A 23,020-nucleotide genomic window follows, 5' to 3' on the forward strand; every position below is an offset into this window, starting at 1 on the left:
TCATTCATGTTTTTCTCTCACCCATGACATCATTCTACCAGAGAGAGAGAGAGAGAGAAAGAGAGAGAGAGAGACTGGGCAGCAGTTGTCATGGAGACAGATAGGTGGTAAAGCTAGTCAATCGAAAGCTTGTTCGCTGCTTGTCAGTCTGTGTGTGTTGGTGGTCTGACCCTGGTGCTACGTTCACAAGAAAAAAGATCATAGTTGTTACACATCATATTTAAATCCTAGAGAGAAAGTGCTGATTTGTGTGTGTATGTATCTCTGTGTGTGTGTGTGTGTGTGTGTGGGTGTGTGTGTGTGTGTGTGTACACTTCAACACAGTCAGACCTGCGTCATCTGTATGTAATTACAGTATCCCCAAATAGTTTGTGTACAATTACTCTGCTCAGAGTGGCCCCATTTTTAAGCCTAAATATTTATATAAATAAATAAATAAAATTAGGTTGCCATTGTAGTTGGAAAAACCTCAAATAAAGGGAACTCTGTAGGTATATACTTACAGTCTGTAGCCCCTCTGTTGCAGTGCAAAATTTGTAAGCCCCTCTACCCCGTCCATCAGTGGAACCACCACAGGACCAGATATGATTTAGTGGTGGACTAAGCAGTGGACTAATCTAAGCACCGACACTCACATGGCAGTGGCATGGAAGAGCGGTTCATATTCTTTAGGGTAAATCAGGCTTAGCAGCACTGTCGCCATTTTTAAGTCACCTCAGAATCACCATCAGCCGCGGTTTATACTGTCACTGAGTAAAAGACAAGAGGATGATTAACACCAATCACGCATAGACAAATGTCACTGTCTGTACCTGGCTGTACCTGGCTGTACCTGGCTGTACCTGCCTGTATCTGGCTGTAACTGGCTGTACCTGGCTGTATCTGGCTGTACATGGCTGGACCTGACTGTACCTGACTGTACCTGGCTGTACTTGGCTTTACTTGGCTGTACCTGGCTGTATCTGGCTGTATCTGACTGTACCTGGCTGTAACTGGCTGTACCTGTCTGTATCTGGCTGTATCTGGCTGTACCTGACTGTATCTGGCTGTACCTGGCTGTAAATGACTGTACCTGGCTGTACCTGGCTGTACCTGGCTGTATCTGGCTGTATCTGACTGTACCTGGTTGTACCTGACTGTATCTGGCTGTACCTGACTGTATCTAGCTGTACCTGGCTGTACATAACTGTACCTGGCTGTATCTGGCTGTACCTGGCTGTACCTGGCTGTATTTGGCTGTACCTGGCTGTACCTGACTGTACCTGGCTGTACCTGGCTGTGTGGGGCAGTGGTGGCCTGGCGGTTAAGGCTCAGGGTTACTGATCAGAAGGTTGAGGGCTCAAGCCCCAGCACTGCCAAGCACTGCCACTGTTGGACCCTTGAGCAAGGCCTTTAATCCTCTCTGCTCCACGGGCACAGTATCATGCGTACCCTGCGCTCTGACCCCAACCTCCTAACATGCTGGGATATGCCAGGAAAAAGAATTTCACTGTATGTGTGACCAATAAAGACTCATAATCAATATCTGTATCTCCACAGCATGGACCATCAAGGTTGTATACAGTTCCATGATACTCTACATACAGAAACCCAACAGCTTATAATCTTATAACAAACTTGCAGCTATAAAAGAAGTAATTCCGCTCGAAAATCTCAATAAGCCAGACTACTGCTAGAAAGGGTTACAAAAAAAACTGAAGCCCAACTTTCTTCTGGCTTACATATCACTGTGGAATGATGACAATGCACACATCTGAATCTGACTTGCGCAAGCACAACCTCAACCTTGATGAGACCATATCTTTAATATGGAGATTACAATAAGGCCAAAAATGTAAATACCACACAAGCTTTGGTTACATTTGTGCCAGTTTTTCCCGTTCTGTAAAATCTTTAAACATGGCTGTGTGTAGTATATAATACGCTTGTCAATGACTACATTTACATGGACAGCAATAAATAATTCTTGACCTTATTCTGAGTAAGACAATATTCTGATTTAAGTTGTTTACATGAGTTGCTATTAGAATATTCCTTTCATGTTCCCGTTTTACATGTTATAGAACATAGAATGATTAACCCCACACGTCATTACGTCACCGCGCCACGCCGTCCGACGTTCCCTCCAGAATTTCACGTATCAACATACAGTTGGTCTTTGTTATGGTATCGTATACAGTTCTGGGTGTTTCTATTTTTAATTATACGAACGCTTCAAGTGCGGTAAATTATTTGTCATGCTGTACGTGCAAATAGACGACTGCTTGAAGCCGTGGGCTGTGTCCCAAACCGTGTACTTACCATCTGTATAGTAGCCGAGATACATGTATTTCACCTACTATACAGCAGGTAAGTACGTAGTTTGGGACGCAGTTGTGCTCTCTTATTTGCCGTCAAATGGTTGAGCACTGCCTTGTGTGATCGTATCCTGTCGCAAAATGCAGTGAAAACTCCCACACGATGTTAATAGTGTGATTAAGGTGTGTACATGTCTGTAATGCACTTCAATAATGCCACTAAAACAGGAATACTCCACATGTCTTAATTCGATTTATGTTTTTTCTTCGAGTATGACTTTAATCGTATTAAGGTAATCAATAATCACTGTTTACATGGTAGCTTCTTAGTATTGTCTTAATCAGGTTAATATCGGATCATTGTTGTCCATGTAAACGTACTGACTGAGCAGAACTAGCCCTTATGTGCCTAATGTCAACGTATGAAGGTATATTTGGCCAAGAGTTTTCAGTTAACTGACAGAATGTTCAAATAAAATGTTTTGCTTGTTTGTGCTTTTGACTTGGGAAGGCTAACACACAGCACGGTTGCTGTTGAAAGTCATAAGAATATTGCTGCTATTCAGCTGGGAACCGTGGCCGCCGAACATCAGCTAGCTAATGACTGAAGTTAAAGCATAGATACATACAAACCATGTGAAGGGCAGTGACAGTGGATATCAACATTTCTCTTGGATGTGTTGCTAAATTTCGAAGTAAAATGTCCTGTAAGAATATTCTTGTACATTTTTTAAAGATTTTTTTTTTTTGAAGAAACGAAATCTTCCCGTGCTTCGGGGGTTTCCTCTCCCAAGACAAAGACATGCGTTGTAGACTGATTATTATTTCCAAATTCTCCGAAGTGTGCGAGTGTGTGTGTTATTGTGCCCATTGTCCCTCACCTTATACCTCAAGTTCCCTGGGATAGGATCCAGGCTCCCATGACCCTGTGTAGGATAAGTGTTACAGAAATGGATGGATGGAGGAATAGATGTTGCAACTGTGTAAAATAACAGTTTACATGATGTCACTACTCTTGATAAGCTGCTAACCTGTCTGCCCATTGTTTACTAGATGAAAAGCATTTTTAACTAAATGAAGATGACAGAAATTGTAATTGGTAGTGAAACAAAAAAACAAAAAAGACTTGGAAATGTCTTTCTGAGATCTTATTTAACTTTACTACCACTGAATTCTATCATGTAAGGAATATAGCATGTGTTAGACTCTATCTTCAGTTACAAGTTGCCAAGAAACTGATCAATGCTTCTTCTTTTTTTAATTTTGACTAATATAATGCATTGCTCAATTCCCACTACATAAACTACAACATGTGCAAGATTACTTAACATGTACTAGAGATAGAGATCATATTTGAAGTTGTAGCTTCAGTCCACCCACTGGATGCCTTTTTACTTTAGAAGTGGCTAAAAAAATGTCATTACTAGTTTTTAAATCTCTTAATGGTACAGCACACACTTTTTTTTTTACAGCTCTGAATGGTTGATAAACTAGCCGAAACTGTGTTCCAGATTGTGTTTTGAGATCAGCTAGTGCTCTCCTTCTCCACATTCCATGTGTGAAAATTAAAAACAGTGGTGAAGCAGCGTTTTGTTTGTATGCCCCAAAGATCTGGAACACATTACCATTAAACATTTGTCATACTCCATGTATCATTGATTCAAAAACAAACAAAAAACAGCTACAGTGCTGTGAAAAAAAAGTATTTGTTTTTGTGTATATCTCATACTAAATACTTTTCGATCTTCAAATGAAATGCAACATAAAACAAAGGCAACTTGAGTAAACACACAATGCAGTTTTTATTTATGAATTTTTTTTTATTGAAGCAAATAAAGTTATTCAACACCTATCACCAATGTGGAAAACTAATTTCCCCCTTAAAATCTGGTTGTGCCACCTTTAGCATCAAATACTGCAACCAAACGCTTCAGATAACTGGAGATCAGTCTTTCACTTCTTTCTAGGACTAGGACTTACTCCTGTGATTTGGATCCTTGTCTTGCTGCATAATCCAGTTGCGCTTGATTTGCAACTTACGGATTGAAGACCTGACATTCTCCTTTAGGATTTTCTGGTAGAGAGCAGACTTCATGTTGCCCTCAATTATTGTAAGTTGCCCAGACCCTGAAGCAGCAAAGCATCCCCACACCATCACACTTCCACCACCATGCTTGACCATAGGTATGATGTTCCCCTTTCAACTCATCAACCCACAGAACATTCTCCCAAAAGGTTTGAGGATCAACAAGGTGTGTTTTGGCAAAATTCAGACAAGCCTTAAGGTTCTTCTGGGTTATCAGTGGTTTTCACCTCACCATACTTCGTTTTTTGTCCTGTGTCTTTCTGATAGTGAATTTATGAACAGTAACTTTTATTGATGTGAGAGAGGCCTGTAGTTCCTTTGATGCTGTCCTTGGCTCTTTTGTGACTTGCTGGATGAGTAGTTACTGTGCACTTGGAGGAATTTTGGAACTTTTAACCAACTTCATGTTGTTGAAAAAGTTAATTTGATTGAACAGAGTGTGCAGTAATCAGTTGCGTCTAGTCCAGCTGAACCCCATTATGAATGCAGTTTCATAGATTTGGGGAATTAGTAACTGTGGGGGCAAATACATTTTCACACAGGCCCCGTGTGACCTGATATCACCTGTTGTGCCCTGCGATGGATTGGCACCCTTTCCAGGGTGTGCCCTGAGTCCCCTGGGATAGGCTCCAGGCTCCCTGCAACCCTGAGTAGTATAAGCAGTACTGAAAATAGATGGATGGATTTGGTTCTTTCTATGGAATAGATTTTTTTTGTAAACACAGTGAAAACGACTCTGCTTGAAAATAAGCAAGAGAGATTTCGAAACCTACCCACCTCCACTCATGATGCATTCAGATGACACACCTTGCTGTGGATTGAGGTTTTGGTGAGGAAACTGTGTGCTGCTCGGGTGGTTCGAGACCCCAGAGATAAAGAGACAATGATTTTATTGTGTGAAATGCCAGTGTTGTTATGAAATTCTAGAGTGCAGGTGGACACATTGGCATGAAAGAGGGCTTGTTTGGGTCAGATATTTGGTCTGGATGTTTTCATCCAGCAATAGATAAGCCTACGGTTCTCGTGTGTGTATGTGTTTTTGACCTTGGAAACCTTTGGTTCATTTAACAACAGTGTGTGTTCACTTGTGTGTGAGTGTCCTGGTTTCTCATGCAGTGATATTTTGCTCTGTTTATCTGCAGGCTGTATTAGCGCTGCGATAGTGTGCTGTTTCACATGCCGAGTCACGGCCTGTGAAAAGCTGCTGAGTCATGCTGGCATTTTGCCCATTCTCTTTCTGAAGCTGATGCGTGATCGTATCGCAGTGTGCGTATTGTTCTGCAGCTCAAGGTGGTCATCAGCTGTGGTCCCTGGAGGATCTTTGGTAGAAATTCTGTAGGGACTCCACATCCGAGGGAGCATGTGTGTGTGTGTTTGTGTGTGTATGTCACCCTCAGTTGGTTAGGAAGGCATGTGTGAGCCTGGGAAGAGAAACATGGTCACAATGGAGCTCATGTATCCTGCTTTTCACTCTGCCATAGTGGAGGAAGCAAATCCAGACCCCCACCTCTCTCCCTCTCGCTCTCTCTCTCTCCTCTTTTACACACACACATACACACAATCTTTCTCTCTCTCTCTCTCTCTCTCTCTCTCTCTCTCTCTCTCTCTCTCTCTCTCTCTGCTGTGTTTCCTTTTTCCTCTAGGTAGTCTGACTGTTTTCGCGGTCAGTCTGTGTCTCTAACATCATCTCTCTCTTCTCCAGTCTCTTGGTCTCTAATTTATCCATCTTTCTTACGTCCATACCCACTTCACTCCTCTACTGTTTTGCTCTGCTGCTTCATGTTCATGGCACTAGCGTGGTCTCCAGTCCCTCCTTCTCTGTTTCTCTGTGTCTCCCTCTCTTCTTCTTCTCCTCTCTCAATTCCTCTGTGAATATTGTCATGGAGAAGCTAGACATCTTGAAGAGCAGAGCAGGTAGGAGGAACTCTTGTGTTATTCACTTTTTGCCACTATATTCAGACCTTCAAACAGAAACTGTGAGATTCCTCTGAGCGTTATGAGGAGTGCTCATGGCAGCAGACTGTGTGTGCAGGTCCACCATGATCAGCAGACCTGGTGGTTCAACTCAACCTCTAGAGCTATAGAGAAGAAAGGGGATGATAGATATATGGGATCGGCTCTCTAGACTGCGTTTTTTTTCCTCCTCTCTCCCTCAAATCCCTGAAGGACAAGGATATATTCCTTACTTTTCTGCCATGTCTAAGACTATGCAGGAATTTGTTGTTTGTGAATGTGATTCATTAAAATAAATAGCCTGATAGTACAGGACATCCATTATGTCAGATCATGCTACATTGAACATATTTTGAACCAGTCCAGGGCTCGGTTTGAACTGTTTTAATAATGTGCAATTACTGGGCAGTTTTATAACATTTTTTCCGAACTTCTACTGAGTCATTTGACCTGTGAATGCTATAAACACTCTGAAGCCTCCAGGCAGTATTAGATTTCTGGGCTTTGTGGGTGAATGTTGGATGAGTTCTAGCCACTGTAATGCTGGTTTATTTAAAACATGTAATTTTTGGTTGATATATTATACAGCGTAACTGGATCGTCCCGTGCGTGTGAGAATGAGACTGTGAGCGTGAGAGTCATGGAGCCTTGTGTCATGGAATCTTATCACATATGCGTGAAAGTAACCTGAGGTTATGCAGCATCTTGGCAAGCCCGCACGCACACACACACTCACACACATACACAAAAATTGGCCCAGTGCCCCTTTCTTGCTCTGGATTTCACTCTGTGTTTGGTTCCCATTTCACCATTGGATTCCAGCACAGCAACACCGTCCACAAGCATAGTGTAATGACACTGACAATACACAGACACTATTCTCTCCAGCAGTTACAGTATCTCTCTCTCTCGCTCTCTCTCTCTCATTCACACACAGGCTTATCCTCAGGGATGGGAGGGTTACTTTAAAAATGTATTCCATTACAGTTACAAATTACTTCATAAAAAATGTCATCAGTAATGTAATCCAAGTATCACAATATGAAAGTAATCTGATTATTTTTGGATTACTTCAAGGGCACATATGTAAACAAAGTCAAGAGAAAATCAATATGTCTATGTCTCAAATACTTTTATTTAGAGCTTATTTTAGAGCTTAAAAAACAAGTTCAGTGTTTGGATTTGTTTGAATAAAATAAAGAAATGTGTTGCTCATGTGAGTCACAACTTACAAGAGGGAACTAGAACTCTAATCAAGCAGCTGTCTATGTTGTGTTATATCAAAAGTACTTGTACCTGTAATCTGATTATTTAGTTTTTTGACCTAACTGTAAAGGATTTCAGTGACCGGTTGTTGTTTTTTTGTATCCTGATTACGTAACGCTGTTACATGTATTCCGTTACTACCCAAGCCTGCTTACACACATATATTAATATTCACATGCATAAACACCCACACTCTCACGCTTTCGAACAAGCTGTACCTGTAACCTCTCACGCTCACGGCTACGTCTACACACGTTCTTTTTGAGAAGCCCGCTGGCTAATTATGGAGGTAAAATGAATGGAAGAGAAAATTAAGCTTCATAGAATTTTTATGCAAATGAGTTTCTAATTGAAGCCTTCGAGTTCTGGCAGCCTGACAGGCCATGAGAGAGAGAGAGAGAGAGAGAGAGAGAGAGAGAGAGAGAGAGAGAGAGAGAGAGAGCGAGAGCGCTCTATACTGCAGCATCATTCCCAGGGTTAAAACCTGAGTGTGTATTATGTGTGTTGATGTGTGTGTTGGCTGTGACAGGCTGTTAGGCTCTGCCTTTCCCAAAATGAATGCCGTGCCAATATTTGGTAAATAGATAAATAACCCATATGTGTTGAATATGTGAGTGTGTGAATGTGGTTTTGAGGCTGCTGCCAAAACTGCATTTTTTTTTTATCTCAGTCATCTCTTGTTCTAACCATTGATAGACCTGAATCTTTTGATTGCAGGATGTCTTTCCAAGCTAATTCCACTCTTTTCCATCTCTGTATTTTATTAGCCTTATTATTAGGAGAAACCGGTAGGAAAGGTTAGTTGTTCACGAGAGGTTATATATAATTGTCTATTAATTTTCCTTTCCCAGATCTTTGGACCTTTTGGAGATTTCACTCCTTCCTATTTCTAGCCATCCACTGACATTCTTACAGACTCAAACAAACTAAGCTCTTTTCCTGTTGTACATCAGACATGATACCCATGCTGCTTTAGTATGGCTTATTACTACTTGCAGTTCGCTCCTATATTAATAAGTGTGGACTTTTATACCATCAACTCTGTAGCTAGATCCACTAAGTGTATTTTTGTTGTTGTTGTTGTTGTTGTTGTTGTGAGAGGAATGGTAGTAGTTTCTAGTCATGAACACCCACAAAATACTCAATATTCGATAAACCATATTTCACTGTATATGGTGGTAATGCTTGCCTATATAAAACTGATAGTCAAAACAGACATTTGCATATTTATTGATGCTAAAATGAATGTGCTTTAACCATTGAAGAAACATCACAACTGGTTTCATATGGTTATATCTTTATACTGTTGGCCTCATTAAGCTGCTCTCACCTTTTTCTGCCCAGCAATAGGCATCTTCCTCCATATCAACCACTTCAGCGCCATTCATCCACAGCTTGCGTTTTCACAGGCATCACAGAACATGTATGGCAAGACAGGAAGTTGATGAAGTGTTGTTTCCTCTGAAGGCTGTTGTATAGACAATGGGCTCTGGAAGTTATTAGAGGAATTGGTCTCTGTTCCCACTGTGTGTGTTTATACTCTGTGTGGATGCTTGGATATGTATTTGCCCACAATAGGCACATTTTTTCTTTCTTTGTACTTTGATCATAATCTGTGTATGTCCTAATATCTAGCCTCCCAGCATTGAATTTTTGAACTTCCTAAACTTTGCAGTATTCACGCTGTGATCTCTATTACCTGTAGTGATAAAATGTCTATTTAAACACAGTTTCTCCTGAATGTTCCAGGATTATACATGTAAGTGTGGTAGCAGGTTTAAACTAAATAAAGGTGTTTTCATGCTTGTTCTTGAGCCTGCACTCAGGACTGCTTTGGGGGTTTTGCAATTTTTGTAAAACAGTAGACAGTTATCATTCACCTTTAATGTTCTTATTGTAAATGGTCTGCACTTATATAGCGCTTTACACTGTGTCTCATTCACCCATTCTCACACACACACACACACACACCAATGGTAACATAGCTGCCATTCAAGGCACTAACTTGCCATCGGGAGCATCTTGGGGTTCAGCGTCTTGCCCGAGGACACTTCGTCGTGTGGAGTCACGTGGACCGGGAATCGAACCGCCAATCCTACGATTAGTGGACAACCCGCTCTACCACCTGAACCCTCTACCACCTGAAGCCGCCCTTATTAATGCTGCTCTGGTCATGTTACCATTCACAGTGATTATTTCTGAACATGTGGCACATGCAGAACTATCTGCACCTTCCGGACTTGATGCATGCTGTCATGAGACTTTGTGCTGATTTGTGTGATTCTCTCTAACACAGCTACAGTTCTATAAATGTGTAGTTTTATTGCATTAGGGACTATATAGTTATAACTTGGGGGTCCAACACCCACTACCTCAGCCTGATGTTGCACAGCAAATATATTGCACAAACAACTGCACATATCTGCACCTTATTCAAAATACACTCGTTCTGTTTCTGCCGCTGATTTTTGTTTCCCTTATGTCATATATTTTTTTGAATATATTTTTCCTTTTCTACCTGCATTAAATTCTAGTTTATGTAAATTCAATTTTTATGTCACGGACTGTCGAAAAAAGCATTTCACCGCTCGTTGTACTGGGTAAAGTTTGATATGTGGCCAATAAAATTTGAACTTGAATAATATTACTTGCTTAAATGAAAGCATGCAAATTCTGCAACCACAATTTCTGGCCTTATTTGCTCAGCATACAGTATACTGTCTGTCCTGTTTTTTGTCCCTTTCTGCTCTTCACCTTCCTTACATGGTTGAAGTTGTTTGATATCCCTTGTTAGTCACTTGTATTTATAGCCCTCCTGGGTGTTATGAAATATTGCATGTGTATTTACCACCAAGCCATGAAGTTCTAATAAAGTGTTACTTCAGGGAGAATAGTATAACTGACTAGCCAAGTCCCTTAAGGGGCCTAGACAACTATGTTCACAAGATGCAAAGGGGGAACCCAAGAATAATTGGTATGTCCCTGGGTCCTATTTTTTTCTGCTTTTGACCTGGGTCTTTCAGTCTTTTTAGTGTATTTAAATGCCAAAACACATAAACAATGTATTGTTACTTATAATTATAATACAGTTCATCCTGCTCACTTATCCCTACGTTGCTGTAGAGGTGCTGTGAGGGACATACCTTCCCCTAGAGCTGCCCATGTTCCAAACTAAACTCTCGGTACAAACATCCTTGAGTGCAAAAAGCCTAAGTGTAAAAACACCTCAAGACTTGTGTATTAGTCACTGAGAGTGTGTTTACACAGCTTTATAGAGTACAAGTATGGCATGTAGAGTGTTCGCACACATACACACATATACAGCTCATGGCACTGGTTTACAAAAAGAGTATGGAAGTGTGAATGAGGCACATATACTAAAGACATGCGCGACAAACCTTCAACTGTAGTCTTGTTGCGGATCAGGATAAAGATATTGAATAAAATGAGATCCTGGCTGTAAGACATTACATCACAGCAGTGTTTCTCTGAGGGAAAGTTATAAAGACTTAGTGTCAGAAGCAATGACGGGAGGGAAATGGGTCCAGTGAATTACTAAAAATAACAATAATGAAAATGTTATCTTTTTATTATCATGATGTTCAAATTGATATTTTGTTTCTGTTTATGCAGACAAGGTCCTAGCGTCCATAAATTCATAATCAGCCCAGAGCTAGGAAAACGTATAAATTGTTTATATGAACGGAATAAAGTTTAACCTGAAAGGAAATGTTGCCGGCCAGCTAGTAATTAGTTAACATTTTATGGAAGTTCAACAGCATGCAGCTTGGTCATTTTTTGAATGTTGCAATTATTGCAATTAGTTTGTCTGCCTTCAGAAATGTTCTCAGTACTGTCCATTTAGAAAAGCTTCATTTCAACCATTTGGTTAAAAGCACATATATAAATATAACTCCCTTTATCTGTCACATGACCTTAGAGTAAATTTCTTTCTCTGATCTGATCGATACTAGTTAAGATACACCCCCCCCCCCCCGTCGACAAACATGTCGAGACTGCACTGAAATACACAGCAGATTCGTACAGCAGCGATGCCCTAATATGGGTAGCAATAATTCATCCAGCACCATGAACACATAAGAAGAGGAAATCACACAATTGTTCTCTGCATTTGTAGCACGGGCTCTTTCTGTTTTCTTTGGGAGAACTGCACTTCCCTTCTTTCTGATCGTTGCGTCCTCTGCCAGCTCAGTTTGACGGATCTGTGTTTAGTGGCAGCACCTGAAAGCGTAAGTCTGTGACGGTGTTTACTTTAAGCTGCATTGTCAAATTGAGTCGTTTTCTTCTTTTGACTGAGTTGCTATGTGACCTTGCTCTGACATATATTAGCAAGAGCTAAAATAAGCACAGAAATGTTTAGTTAAAAAAAAAACAGAATTTCGTGACTGACTTTGTGATTTAAACCTATGAACTGAAGCACAGTGTAATCAAATAAGCAAGGAATAAAGCACAACAGGACATGCAGTAAATGTAAATGATGTATTATTCCATCCTAAAGACTTTTATGTGTCAGAAAACATTACATTTGCAGCTTTACTTCTGATTCTTACAAAGTATAAGAATCAGTAAAAAGCTTACTTGACCATATCTATGATTATAGACCATTTTTGTTCTGTTTATATGGATCAGTCAGCATAAAAGTGATTGTGTAAGTTGATACTATAGATAAGACAACATATTAGAAGGAACGCATTAATATAAGTCTATGACTTGGATTACAGCTGGCAAAGCTGTTAGAGCTGCTGTTATAGGAGTTAATCAAGACCTTCTGATCAGATTTCAACAGAGAATTCAACAACAGTGCCTTGGTATAAGTAGTCAAAATCCATTGTAATATTAAACCTAATGTTGTACAGCAAAATGTTCAGGTGTTTGTAGCATTAGTTGTGTATATCTGTAGGTATGCTATTTACCATTAATTTGAACATAGTACATAATGGGTGCATGAGGACACATTTCTTTTTTTTTTCTCATCTCCTATTAGAGAAAAAAAAGTCCCTTGTGGAGTGAACTTGTTGGAGACATGTTACTCTTTACTGATCTCACAGCAGCAACACTGGGCTTTCAACAGTGAGATGTCTCCCAGTGCTCCTGACTCATTACTAAACGCTGGTGTAATGTGGGGAAAAGCTCTTAGAAGGCTCTTTTAACACCTAGTACAGCAAGGCACATGGGGAGTATTTAGTTGCTTAGTGGCGTAGGCTGGGATTAAGTAAGACTGGTTCATTTGAGCATCTCAGGGGAAATGTGGTTAGTGCTGTGGACCTCTTAATGAGTAGTTTTATATAAAGCTTTATTTTTACCTTATTACATGCAAAGCCAATATAGCTAAGCAAAACAAAAAAAATGTAATAAGACCATAATATGTTCCCATTAAGGCTTGTAATGCTTTATTACCTTTTAATAAAACTGAGTTTACACACATGAACCCAGCAGGGTTGCTAGATTGGATGCACTGTTTCTACTACAGTTCAGTGTATATCAGTCATTGACAAATAACAAGCCCAAGGCTTTTTTTTCCCAATTAAAATTAGGGATCCCATTCTACTTTTTACTGTGACTAGACTAGTGTAGACTGCATTCTGCACTGCTGATGTTCTTTACTGTAGCCTCTGCCTGGAGAAGGGCAGGATGGGTGGATGCCAAGATGGGCAGCAGTGGACAGAATGTATGTGAGAGGTAGAGAAGGCCAGGGTGGCTGCTGATTAACCCTTCAAAGGCCACTCCCTCAGTTTCCTCCCTTCTCCTCCCAGGCACATCCTCTCAGAGGGAACTCTGTGTGTGTGTGTGTGTGTGTGTGTGTGTGTGTGTGTGTGTGTGTGTGTGTGTGTGTGTGTGTGTGCGTGTGTGGTTGGTTATCAGACATACTGACACACAGACACACTTTCTTTCCCAATCTGCCTTCCTGTCACTCCGTGTCCTCCACGAGAATTCTCATGCAGGAAATTAAGGCAGAAAGGGTTGATATGTTGCAGAGCAGGCATGAAGGAAGCAGCAGTTCGTTTAGTCAGCACTGCTGGGAGTTGGGGACACTGCAGAGCATGCAAACACACCCCAGCATCACTAACACTCAATATCCCATTTGTTAGTCCAAATATTATTATAGGCATCCGGTTACAAGCTGTCTGTGTGCGTGTCTGATAAATTAGTCATAGTTACGTAGGATCCAGTTGCATAACTGACACCCAGTGGATGCTTTGTGTTTTTCACACCAGTCCATGTAAACTCCAGAGACTGTTGTGTGTGAAAAAGTTTCTGAAATACTCAAACCAGCCCTTCTGGCACTTCTGTCAGTCACTGAGATCAGATTTATTCACCATTCTAATGGTTTATGAGAACATTAACTGAAACCCTTGATGTGTATCTGCATGATTTTATGCATTGCGTTGCTGCCGCATAATTAGCTGATTGGATAATTGCATGAATGAATGAGTACAGGAGTTCTTACTGAAGTGGCTGGTGACTGTATGCATATTGGAAAGTGTTGAAATGTGCAAATAGGACATGTTGTTTACTGCAATGTGTATGTGTGTGAGAGAGAGGGGGAAAGAGAGAGAGAGAGAAAGCACACTGAAGACACTTTTTTGTGCATTTTCCATATAAAACACATTATTAACACATTGATGTTTTACTTTGTGAATTTAATTTATTTTTGGAAATATACACTCATTTCAAATCTGATGACTGCAACACACCAAAAAAGCTGGGACAGTCGACTGTTTACCACTGTATAACATCACCTATTCTTTTAATAACACTTATTAAGCATTTAGGAACTGAAGACACTAGTTGGTTAAGTTTATCAAGCAGAATTTTCCCCCATTCATCCATTATGCATTTTTCAGATGCGCAACTGTATGTGGCCTAGGTTGCATTAATTTTGCGCTTCATAATGCACCACACGTTCTCAATCGGAGACAGGTCAGGACTGCAGGCAGGCCATGCTCGCACCCGCACTCTCTGCTTACACAACCATGTGCTTTTAATCTGGGCAGAATCTGGTTTGGTGTCTTCCTGCTCTGGATGGCAGCATATGTTACTCCAAAATGTGTACATATCTTTCTGCATTAATGACGCCCTCACAGATGTGCAAGTTACCCATGCCATGGGCACTGACACACCCTCATACCATGAACACGACGGCTGTTTTGTCCAAAAACTATTTGAAATGTTGACTCTTCAGACCACAAAACACGATTCCACTGTGCTACTGTCCATCTCAGATGAGACCGAGCCCAGAGAAGTCAGAGGTCCTTCTTTACAGTGTTGATATATGGCTTCTGCTTTGCATAGTAAAGCCTTAACTTGCATCTGTGGATGCAGCGGCGAATGGTGTTGACTTAAAGGTTCTGAAAAGTACTCCAAGCCCATGTCAGGATCTCTATTACAGACTCATGACGGTTTTGAAGACAGTGACGTCTGAGGAATCGGAGATCACATGCATTCAGAAGTGGTTTTCGGCCTTGCCCTTTACGTACTGAGATTTGACAGGATTCCTTGAATCTTTTAATTATATTGTGCACTGTAGAAGGTAAAATGCCCCAAATCCTTCTCTGATGCATCTGTTGCCAGATTGGTGAGCCTCGACCCATCCTTGCTCTTGAAGGACTAGGACTTTTTTTGAGGCTCCTTATACACTACGATTAGACGATTGTTTCACCTGTTTCACATCACCTTCTTATTTCAACTTGTCACATCACTATTAGTCCTAAATTGCCCCATCACAACTTTTTTGGAACGTGTTGCATGCATCACTTTAAAATAAAATTTAAATAAACGTTTACCTTCAAAAATCTATGCAGTTGATTAAGTAAAACATCAAATACCTTGTCGTTATACATTTTTTGTTTAAATAAACGTCAAATTACATTTTCCATACTGGCCCAACTTTTTCGGAATTGAGGTTGTATGTGTGTGTGGGTATGTGTGTGCGTGTGTGTGTATGTGCGTGCCTCACCTACAGCTATTAATGTCACTATGACTTGCACACTTGTCATATTTATGCATCACACAAATGCTAAACAGATTAAATAAGCATCTGATTTCAAAACATTTCTCTGTCTCTTTATCTCTTCTCTCTAATCACATTATGTTCTCTCTTGAGCTGTGCTACTGTACATACAGTAACCATGTGTAGGAGACTTAACAATCTAAAAGAAAACCACACAAAAATCCCCAGAAAGGTCTTGTTTCTATGAATATTATTTTTGTATACAGAGTAAATTTGGACTCTGATGTTCACACTATTGGTGTTGACTTCACACTTAGATCTGTGTTTCTGCCCGGGGTGCTGCGTTTAAAATCCTGTGGAAAACTCTGGGTTGGTTATGATTGATGTATGATCTACCCAAACTAATACAGAAAGGGGGGTTGGGGTGTATGCTTAATATACCTTTTCCCTAGACATTCCTATTAATTTCAAGGTTGATTTAAAGCTTGAAATGTGTAAAAGCAATTAAAAGCCTTCTGTAACCTGTATAACTGTATACCTGATTTCTAATCATCTCACTATAAGAAATATTAGATCAATTTGCCCATTTTCAAGACGTTTTCACTTGTAAGATATTTTTGCAGTATGGTAAATGTTATAAAATTCACAATATCCAAAATAGTCTCTAAAAGGTGTATTGTGACGTAATTTATCATAGTATAAATATATTATGTTATCAGTTCATCCAACCCTGGATTGAGGCAACAGCTTTAAAAACTGATTGGAGCTGTTTTCATTTACAAGTTTGAGCACTTTAACTAGCCAGGTGAATCAATTAGCCTTATCTGCCTGTGCCGTCTTGCTCATGATTTTCACCTCTGTAACCCGATCACAAACACAATTAACCTTCAGTGGTACAAAAGCTTGAGTGATGCACCTGTCAGTGCCCTTTCTGTCTGTACTCACGTCCACAGGTCGGCTTTCCTTCTGATCCTCCATATGTCTCTACTGCTACATCAAGCAGAGGAACAGCATATTAAAGGAATATTTTAGTACTGCTCAAAGTAATCTCTATCCTTCACATCTGTAATGTAACAGATAGAATTTCCTTGTACTGAGCAGTAGAAAATCTCTCACTTTGGAAGACTAAGGGCAGCTGTTTAATTTTGTCCAAAAAAAACAAACAAACACACACAATACTTTCATGAAGTTTTTAGATAATTGTATCTGTTAACTAAGCTGTAAATGTGTTTGTTTGTTTTTTTACTTTTAGAGAAGGAATAATTTGTGCTTATGCATTACCAATATCAAACTACATATGGTGTTGGATACAACAACATATAAACAGCTTTGGTAAGACATTCTCTCATGTCCATCTGTCCATTTTCAGGATCACTGGGAGCCTGGAGCCTTTTCCAGTGAACTTGGGGCACATGTGGGTGGGGGCATTCTGGATGGGGTGCCAACCCATTGCAGGGCATAATCGCACACTCAAACACCCATTCACACGCTACAGACAATTTGGAAACGCCAATCATTACAAATGCCAGTATTTGGACTGGGGGAGGAAACCGGAGTACCCAGAGGAAACCCACTAAGCATGGGGAGAACATGCAGCTCTGCGCACACAGGGTGGAGAATGGATTTGAACTTCCAACCCTGGAGGTGTGAGATAAATGTGCTAATCACTAAGCCACCATGCCTCCCTCTGTCTAATCCTGTTAAAGTGTCAAAATTGTAGTCTTAAATTTATTAGAACTTTTTAAACAGTTGTTTAAAAAAATGTATTAACAAAATTCAATAACTGCCCCGATACATCCAAGTTTTGAGTGAACAGGTTGTGTTCTTTTCTCAGTAAATTTAAACATTGTCCATGACAATCATATATATACTACAGATGCAGCGGATAGAGCTTGAGATGAGAAAATGCTGGAGTATTCCTCCTGTTTGGTCAGGTAAAGAACTCTCGACAGATTTTTGGTGTGTGGGCATTGATGCAAATTTCCAGCACATCTTCCTGCCCAACTTAGTGTTTAAAAACTCTTAATCCGTGGTGCTGGTCTCTCTGCACCACGTAACAACCTCATCAGGTGCTGCATCTGCTTCACTGGCTGGAACGGCTGCAATCTCACACATCAGCTGAAGAAGAAAAGGAGAGAGAATGAATGAGAGAGGCATCAGAAAATTGGGGGCCATAAAGAGAATCTGAATTGGGATTCTTGTCGCTAGAATTACTTTCTGGGAGTAATTGCTTTTGGCAGCTTTCTGCTTGTGATCACAGCACAAAAAACACACACACACACTTTAATGCCTCCTCATGCACGTGCGTGAGATCGTCAGTAAGCCGAATTCTCCCCGTGACAAAGCTTGGTAGATGGTGATTTAACCTTTTAAGCATATTTCTGCTCAAACTGTGTGCGATCTTCACGCGTTTTCTTCCAAACGCTTCTTAAGACAACACTTAGTTATAGTGCAACAAGTTAGCTTGGGTAATGATTTTTCACAAACGCCTGCTGATGAATGATCTGTCCTGAAACAAAATAAAAAATGAGAGAGAGAGAAAGAGTGGGGGTATCATTGCAAGGGCGTCTCAATTCCCATTTCTCTGTAGTCATATCGCCTTTTTGTCCTGTGCTCTGCGTGTGTATGTGTCTTGCACAAGGGAATACAGCTGCACATACCTGTCCCCTGTGTGTTATTGTGTTATGTGTATCAGGTCAACTCATGACCATCCCAGACTACACTTCTCATAATACACTCGCCTTGTCGCGTTCACATTCACCATTTTAATCCATGCACACCTGTCTCTAATCACCACTGGCACTATGTAATGGGCTCTCACACACACAATCGTTGTGAAGTAAATGCTTAGGGTGTGTCTCAATCAGCTCCGTAGTTCAGTAGTCAGGGCACTGATTAGGGACTCGGACATTTTAAGGGCTGTCTCAATCGCAAAATCCTTCAAGTGTACTTGAACGTTTGCTCCCTAAAAAATCCCACAGTGCACAGCAACAACCAGGGAGCATCAATGCGCACTATGTTTCCTTTCTGCAAATGACTTCATCTTTTCTGAAGACTCTCAGCTCTAAAAAAAAACAACAAAAAAACGAGGGACAAACTCTCAACCAACTTCATCTACAAATATAAGAAGCTTGTTAACATTGTTGTAGCTCTCCAATGATTACTTACGTTAACAATTTTTTACTTTATTTAACGTTCTCTATACAGTTTGTTTAACGTGTTTAATGATTTTTTTTTTAAATCCACTAGCATGAATACGATCATACTTGACATATTATGATAGAAATGCGAGTGATTAAGCTAACACTTATTAAGCTAACATTTATATGGCATATAAATTTTGGTGATTTCGTTTTACAACACATAGTCATATCACCAGAAATTCAGTTATCAGTGTTCCAACGTGTATTGAGCCAGGGTCCTTACAGGATATACTTATTCACTACCTACTGAACTAGACATACCCTTAGATTAGTGCATCTGACTTTACCTGGACTTTTGCAAGCTTCCTGGTTGTTGTGTTTTGCCTGTTTAATTGGGCACGTATACATTACAGCACAGTGAAATTCTTTTCTTTGCATACCCCAGCATCCAGTTGGGGTCAGAGCACAGCCATGATACAGTGCCCCTGGAACAGAGAGGGTTAGTGAGCCAGCTTGGCAGCACCGGGGCAGAGCATCGGGGCTTGAACCCCCGACCTTCCAATCAGTAACCCAGAGTCCGGCAGTGCTGGGGCTTGAATCCCCAACCTTCTAAACAGTAACCCAGAGCCTTGCAATGGTGGGGCTTGAACCCCCAACCTTCCAATCAGTAACCCAGAGCCCTGCAGTGCTGGGGCTTGAACCCCCAGCCTTCTAATCAGTAACCCAGAGCCCTGCAGTGCTGGGGCTTGAACCCCCAGCCTTCCAATCAGTAACCCAGAGCCCTGCAGTGCTGGGGCTTGAACCCCCAGCCTTCCAATCAGTAACCCAGAGCCCTGCAGTGCTGGAGCTTGAACCCCCAGCCTTCTAATCAGTAACCCAGAGCCTGGCAGTGATGCGGCTTGAACCCCCAACCTTCCCATCAGTAACCCAGAGCCTTAACTACTAAGCCACCATTGCCCCTGTTTACTCTGTTTGTTGATCACCATACCTAAACCTGTTGTTTTTGTAAGGTTTTTGGAATTGTCTGCCTGCATTTCATTAAGAAAAAAAAAAAAAAAAAAAGCTTAACTGCAACTGCATCTGTCTCAGGCTTCTCTGACATGAGACTGTGTTGCTCATGCTGAATTGACTATATTCTATTCTATTTATTTATTTATTTATTTATTTATTTATCTATCTATCTATTTATTTATTTAAAGATGTTCTGATTTATTTAAGATTTATTTATCTATATGTGCTGTGGAGATACAGATTGGACAGGAGCTACATAAAATAAGAAGGTTTGGTTCTTTGAACCCCCCCCCCCCCCCCCCCCCACCACACACACACACACACGATTGTTCCACAGGGTAGCTGTTTTACTCTGCCAGTCACTCCCTGTGCTTGTTAAAGCCATTGCGCTTCAATGGCTACGAAACCAAAGAACAAACAAACAAGAGATAAAAATGAATAAATGACTCAAGTTCTCTCTTTCACCTTTTGTTGAGAGCAGCCACCCACAAACTTCCACTGTGCTTATGTAGCCTCAAAATAGTGCTGTGGGTGTGTCTGTCTTTAGGTCCCTTTTTCCCCAGGAAAATGGAGAAATAAATATAGCCAAGAATATGTGCGCACTTTACTGTAGAGTTGATAACATGACTGTGGTATGATTTTAAGCAATTTTTCTTTCTTGTGGTTTTCTGTTTAAGAGACTCTTGGTCGAAGCAGAGGTGTAGCTAGGGGATGGATTGTATCTTTGAAACTTGCACCACACTTATCAGTTTGATTGTACAGATCATGGTATGATTTTATTGAATATATTTCCTTAGCCCGTCCCCCTGAAATTAATACCTGGCTGCACCACTGGGTGAAAGGATTGCTTGTGTTCTGAGAAATATTTATAACTTTTCATAACATTTTGAATAAAGATGGCAGCTTCTTCTCTTGCTGGATTTTTTTTGGCTGCACAGTTAGTGGATTTGGCCTGAGTCTCTTTGAATGACCTCTCCTTCACAGTGATTAGAGTCACACTGAGAAGAACTTTGGTTTAGCCACTGGGCCACACTGGGCCTTATTTAATGTCCTAGGGCTCTGACTCTGTTCATGCGAGTTAATCAGCTAATGAGACTGAATATATTTGGCTAATTAATTAATCATAGCATGTATGGCACTGTATGTCACTGTGCATGCAGGGGTTCAGATGGCACATGAAGTACTTGATCTCTGTTCTTTTGCCTGCTGGAGCGCCACCTTAGACCATAGATTATAAACAAAAACCAAAACAAAAAGTGTGTACCATTTTGGTAACTGTTTTAACAGCTGCATCCTTCAGGAATCCTTAAGGTTTTGTGTTTGGGACACCCTTTAAAATCATCGTGCGTTATAACTTTTAGTGCTTTAAAACACAACCAGAGTAGTTTTTACTGAGAAAAGTAGCTAGCTGGCTAACTAAAGTCTGCTTAAGCCAAGTAAGTTAACTAATTAATTTCAACCAGTGAACAATTTATGAAGCTACAAACATAAATCTAAAAACATCATATGTGTACATCTGTTAATCCAAACAGTAATAAGTACATCGAATTTGGCCAAAATATGTTACCTCAGAAAAATTTAAAATGAAGAATAAAAACCAAAGGACATGTATCCACCCAGTACTCATCTCATTCATCCAATTCCTGCTCGTTCCTGCTCGTTCCTGGACATGTGACCTTAAATACCTTTTAAGTTGTTCTGTTCTTATTGTTTTCTTAATTTAATTCACTTGTCAAGAGCACTTGAATGCTATTGCAAGAGACAAAGAGTTTATATTGTATACAAACTCACCGCCAATGTCCTGATTGGTGGTCCATATCATTAAAATCCCATCTCCAGAACCTGGGGCAGAAAAGACAAGACGTCTTCCAAATGGATTGGTGGAAATTCAATTGCAAAATGAGAAATCAGTACCAACACTTGAATGTGCTCATGTAAATATTTTATTCAATCAGCAATTTCTCACGAGCCCGGGTAGCCCCTCTTACCCTACCAACCGTACCTTATAGAAGATTGTTGTATATACAGTATTGTTATATACATTTATTACATTATTATTCTTATTCATTTAGTAAAAGACAAAGAAATCAACATCCTATTGAATGACAGAGTACACTGATTATCATATTTTATCTTAATGTCACCTGCTATCTTCCTCATCGTCATCTTCTTCCCATCAAATATCCCCATTTATCTAAACTTTTTCACTTATATTTTACCTTTGCCTGTCTGGGTCGATTCTCCAAACAGGGCAGTAACTTTTTGAAGAACCCTCTGAACAGTCGGGACTTTCTCCCAAAATACACAAGTCCTTGAGATCATACATTTCATTTCCCCATTTTCTTAAAACAATCTGTTCTTAAACATATTTCAATTGCTATGTTCACACTTAGTATGTTAGTAATCCTGATTTTCTCCATAACCCCACCTTCAAAAAGCTGAGAAGCAAGCCAGAGTTGCAAGCATACTTTACTGCAAAGTATGCTTGGGTCCATTTCTACCATCACTATACCTGCGTGCTGAGCTTAAGTCGATGTTGCTAAATAGAGTCTTCAGTTTGAAATTGAAATCAAACCCTGTGTTTCACAAGGAGGAAACATGTTCATGAATCTGTTTAGGATGAATAGTTCTTCATTCACTGGTTGACTCCATTTGTATATTTTGAGTGCTGGTGAAAAATGGTTTCATCCCAAACTAGATGTGATGCAGATATTCCAAAGATGTCCTGATGCATGCAGTGTTTTTGGTCTCATTACCAGTCAGTTATCCATCAATGTGTCATAGATGATTCTTAATCTGTGCTTAGAGCACAAATGCATTTGCATTAACTATACACAGCTTACCTCCTGGGGAATAGGTTTCCCTCACTCATTTTCTTTTTTTCTCTTTCATTACTGTCTCATGGTAAGGGAATCACGCTTTAGGGTACTGAAATAATATCAGGAAAATACATTATTTAATTTGAATGCGTTAAGAATATGTCAGGTGGTGTATTGCATAACCAACCCTAACCTTAACCAGTCAAACTCACTTAGTGTTCTTCTTCCTTAGATCTCCCTCGGTAACTGCAGGTGACTCAGGATACTGCACCATATTCACAGTTGAAATGTTACATGAAAGGATAGTTGGGGTAAAGTTTTACTTATTTCTGTTTACTATAGCTTGAGGATTTGAATGATGGGTGGCATGGTGGTGCAGCGTGTAGCGTTCCTGAGCTAAGGTTACGTCCTGTGTGGAGTTTCTGTATATGGTCCCATATCTGTGGGCGTTTCTGCTGGGTTCTTCAGCTCCC

At 40.3% G+C, this 23,020-nt stretch overlaps 1 protein-coding gene across 6 annotated transcripts in view; it reads left to right on the plus strand.

The window, feature by feature from the left end:
* Positions 1 to 23,020, plus strand: part of nhsl2 (NHS-like 2) — an 86,650-nt gene that overhangs the window by 44,820 nt on the left and 18,810 nt on the right. Inside the window, exon 1 of one of the 6 annotated variants that reach the window (XM_053681418.1) lies at positions 1,071 to 6,297. The exons of the other annotated variants lie outside the window; for them this stretch is intronic. Coding sequence (XP_053537393.1) covers positions 6,264 to 6,297 — 34 coding nt within the window. The 5' untranslated portion in view covers positions 1,071 to 6,263. Of the gene's footprint in view, positions 1 to 1,070; positions 6,298 to 23,020 lie in introns of those variants that run through there. 6 annotated transcript variants of the gene reach the window in all.

This window comes from Ictalurus punctatus, chromosome 7 (assembly GCF_001660625.3).
Source record: "Ictalurus punctatus breed USDA103 chromosome 7, Coco_2.0, whole genome shotgun sequence".
NCBI lineage: Eukaryota > Metazoa > Chordata > Actinopteri > Siluriformes > Ictaluridae > Ictalurus > Ictalurus punctatus.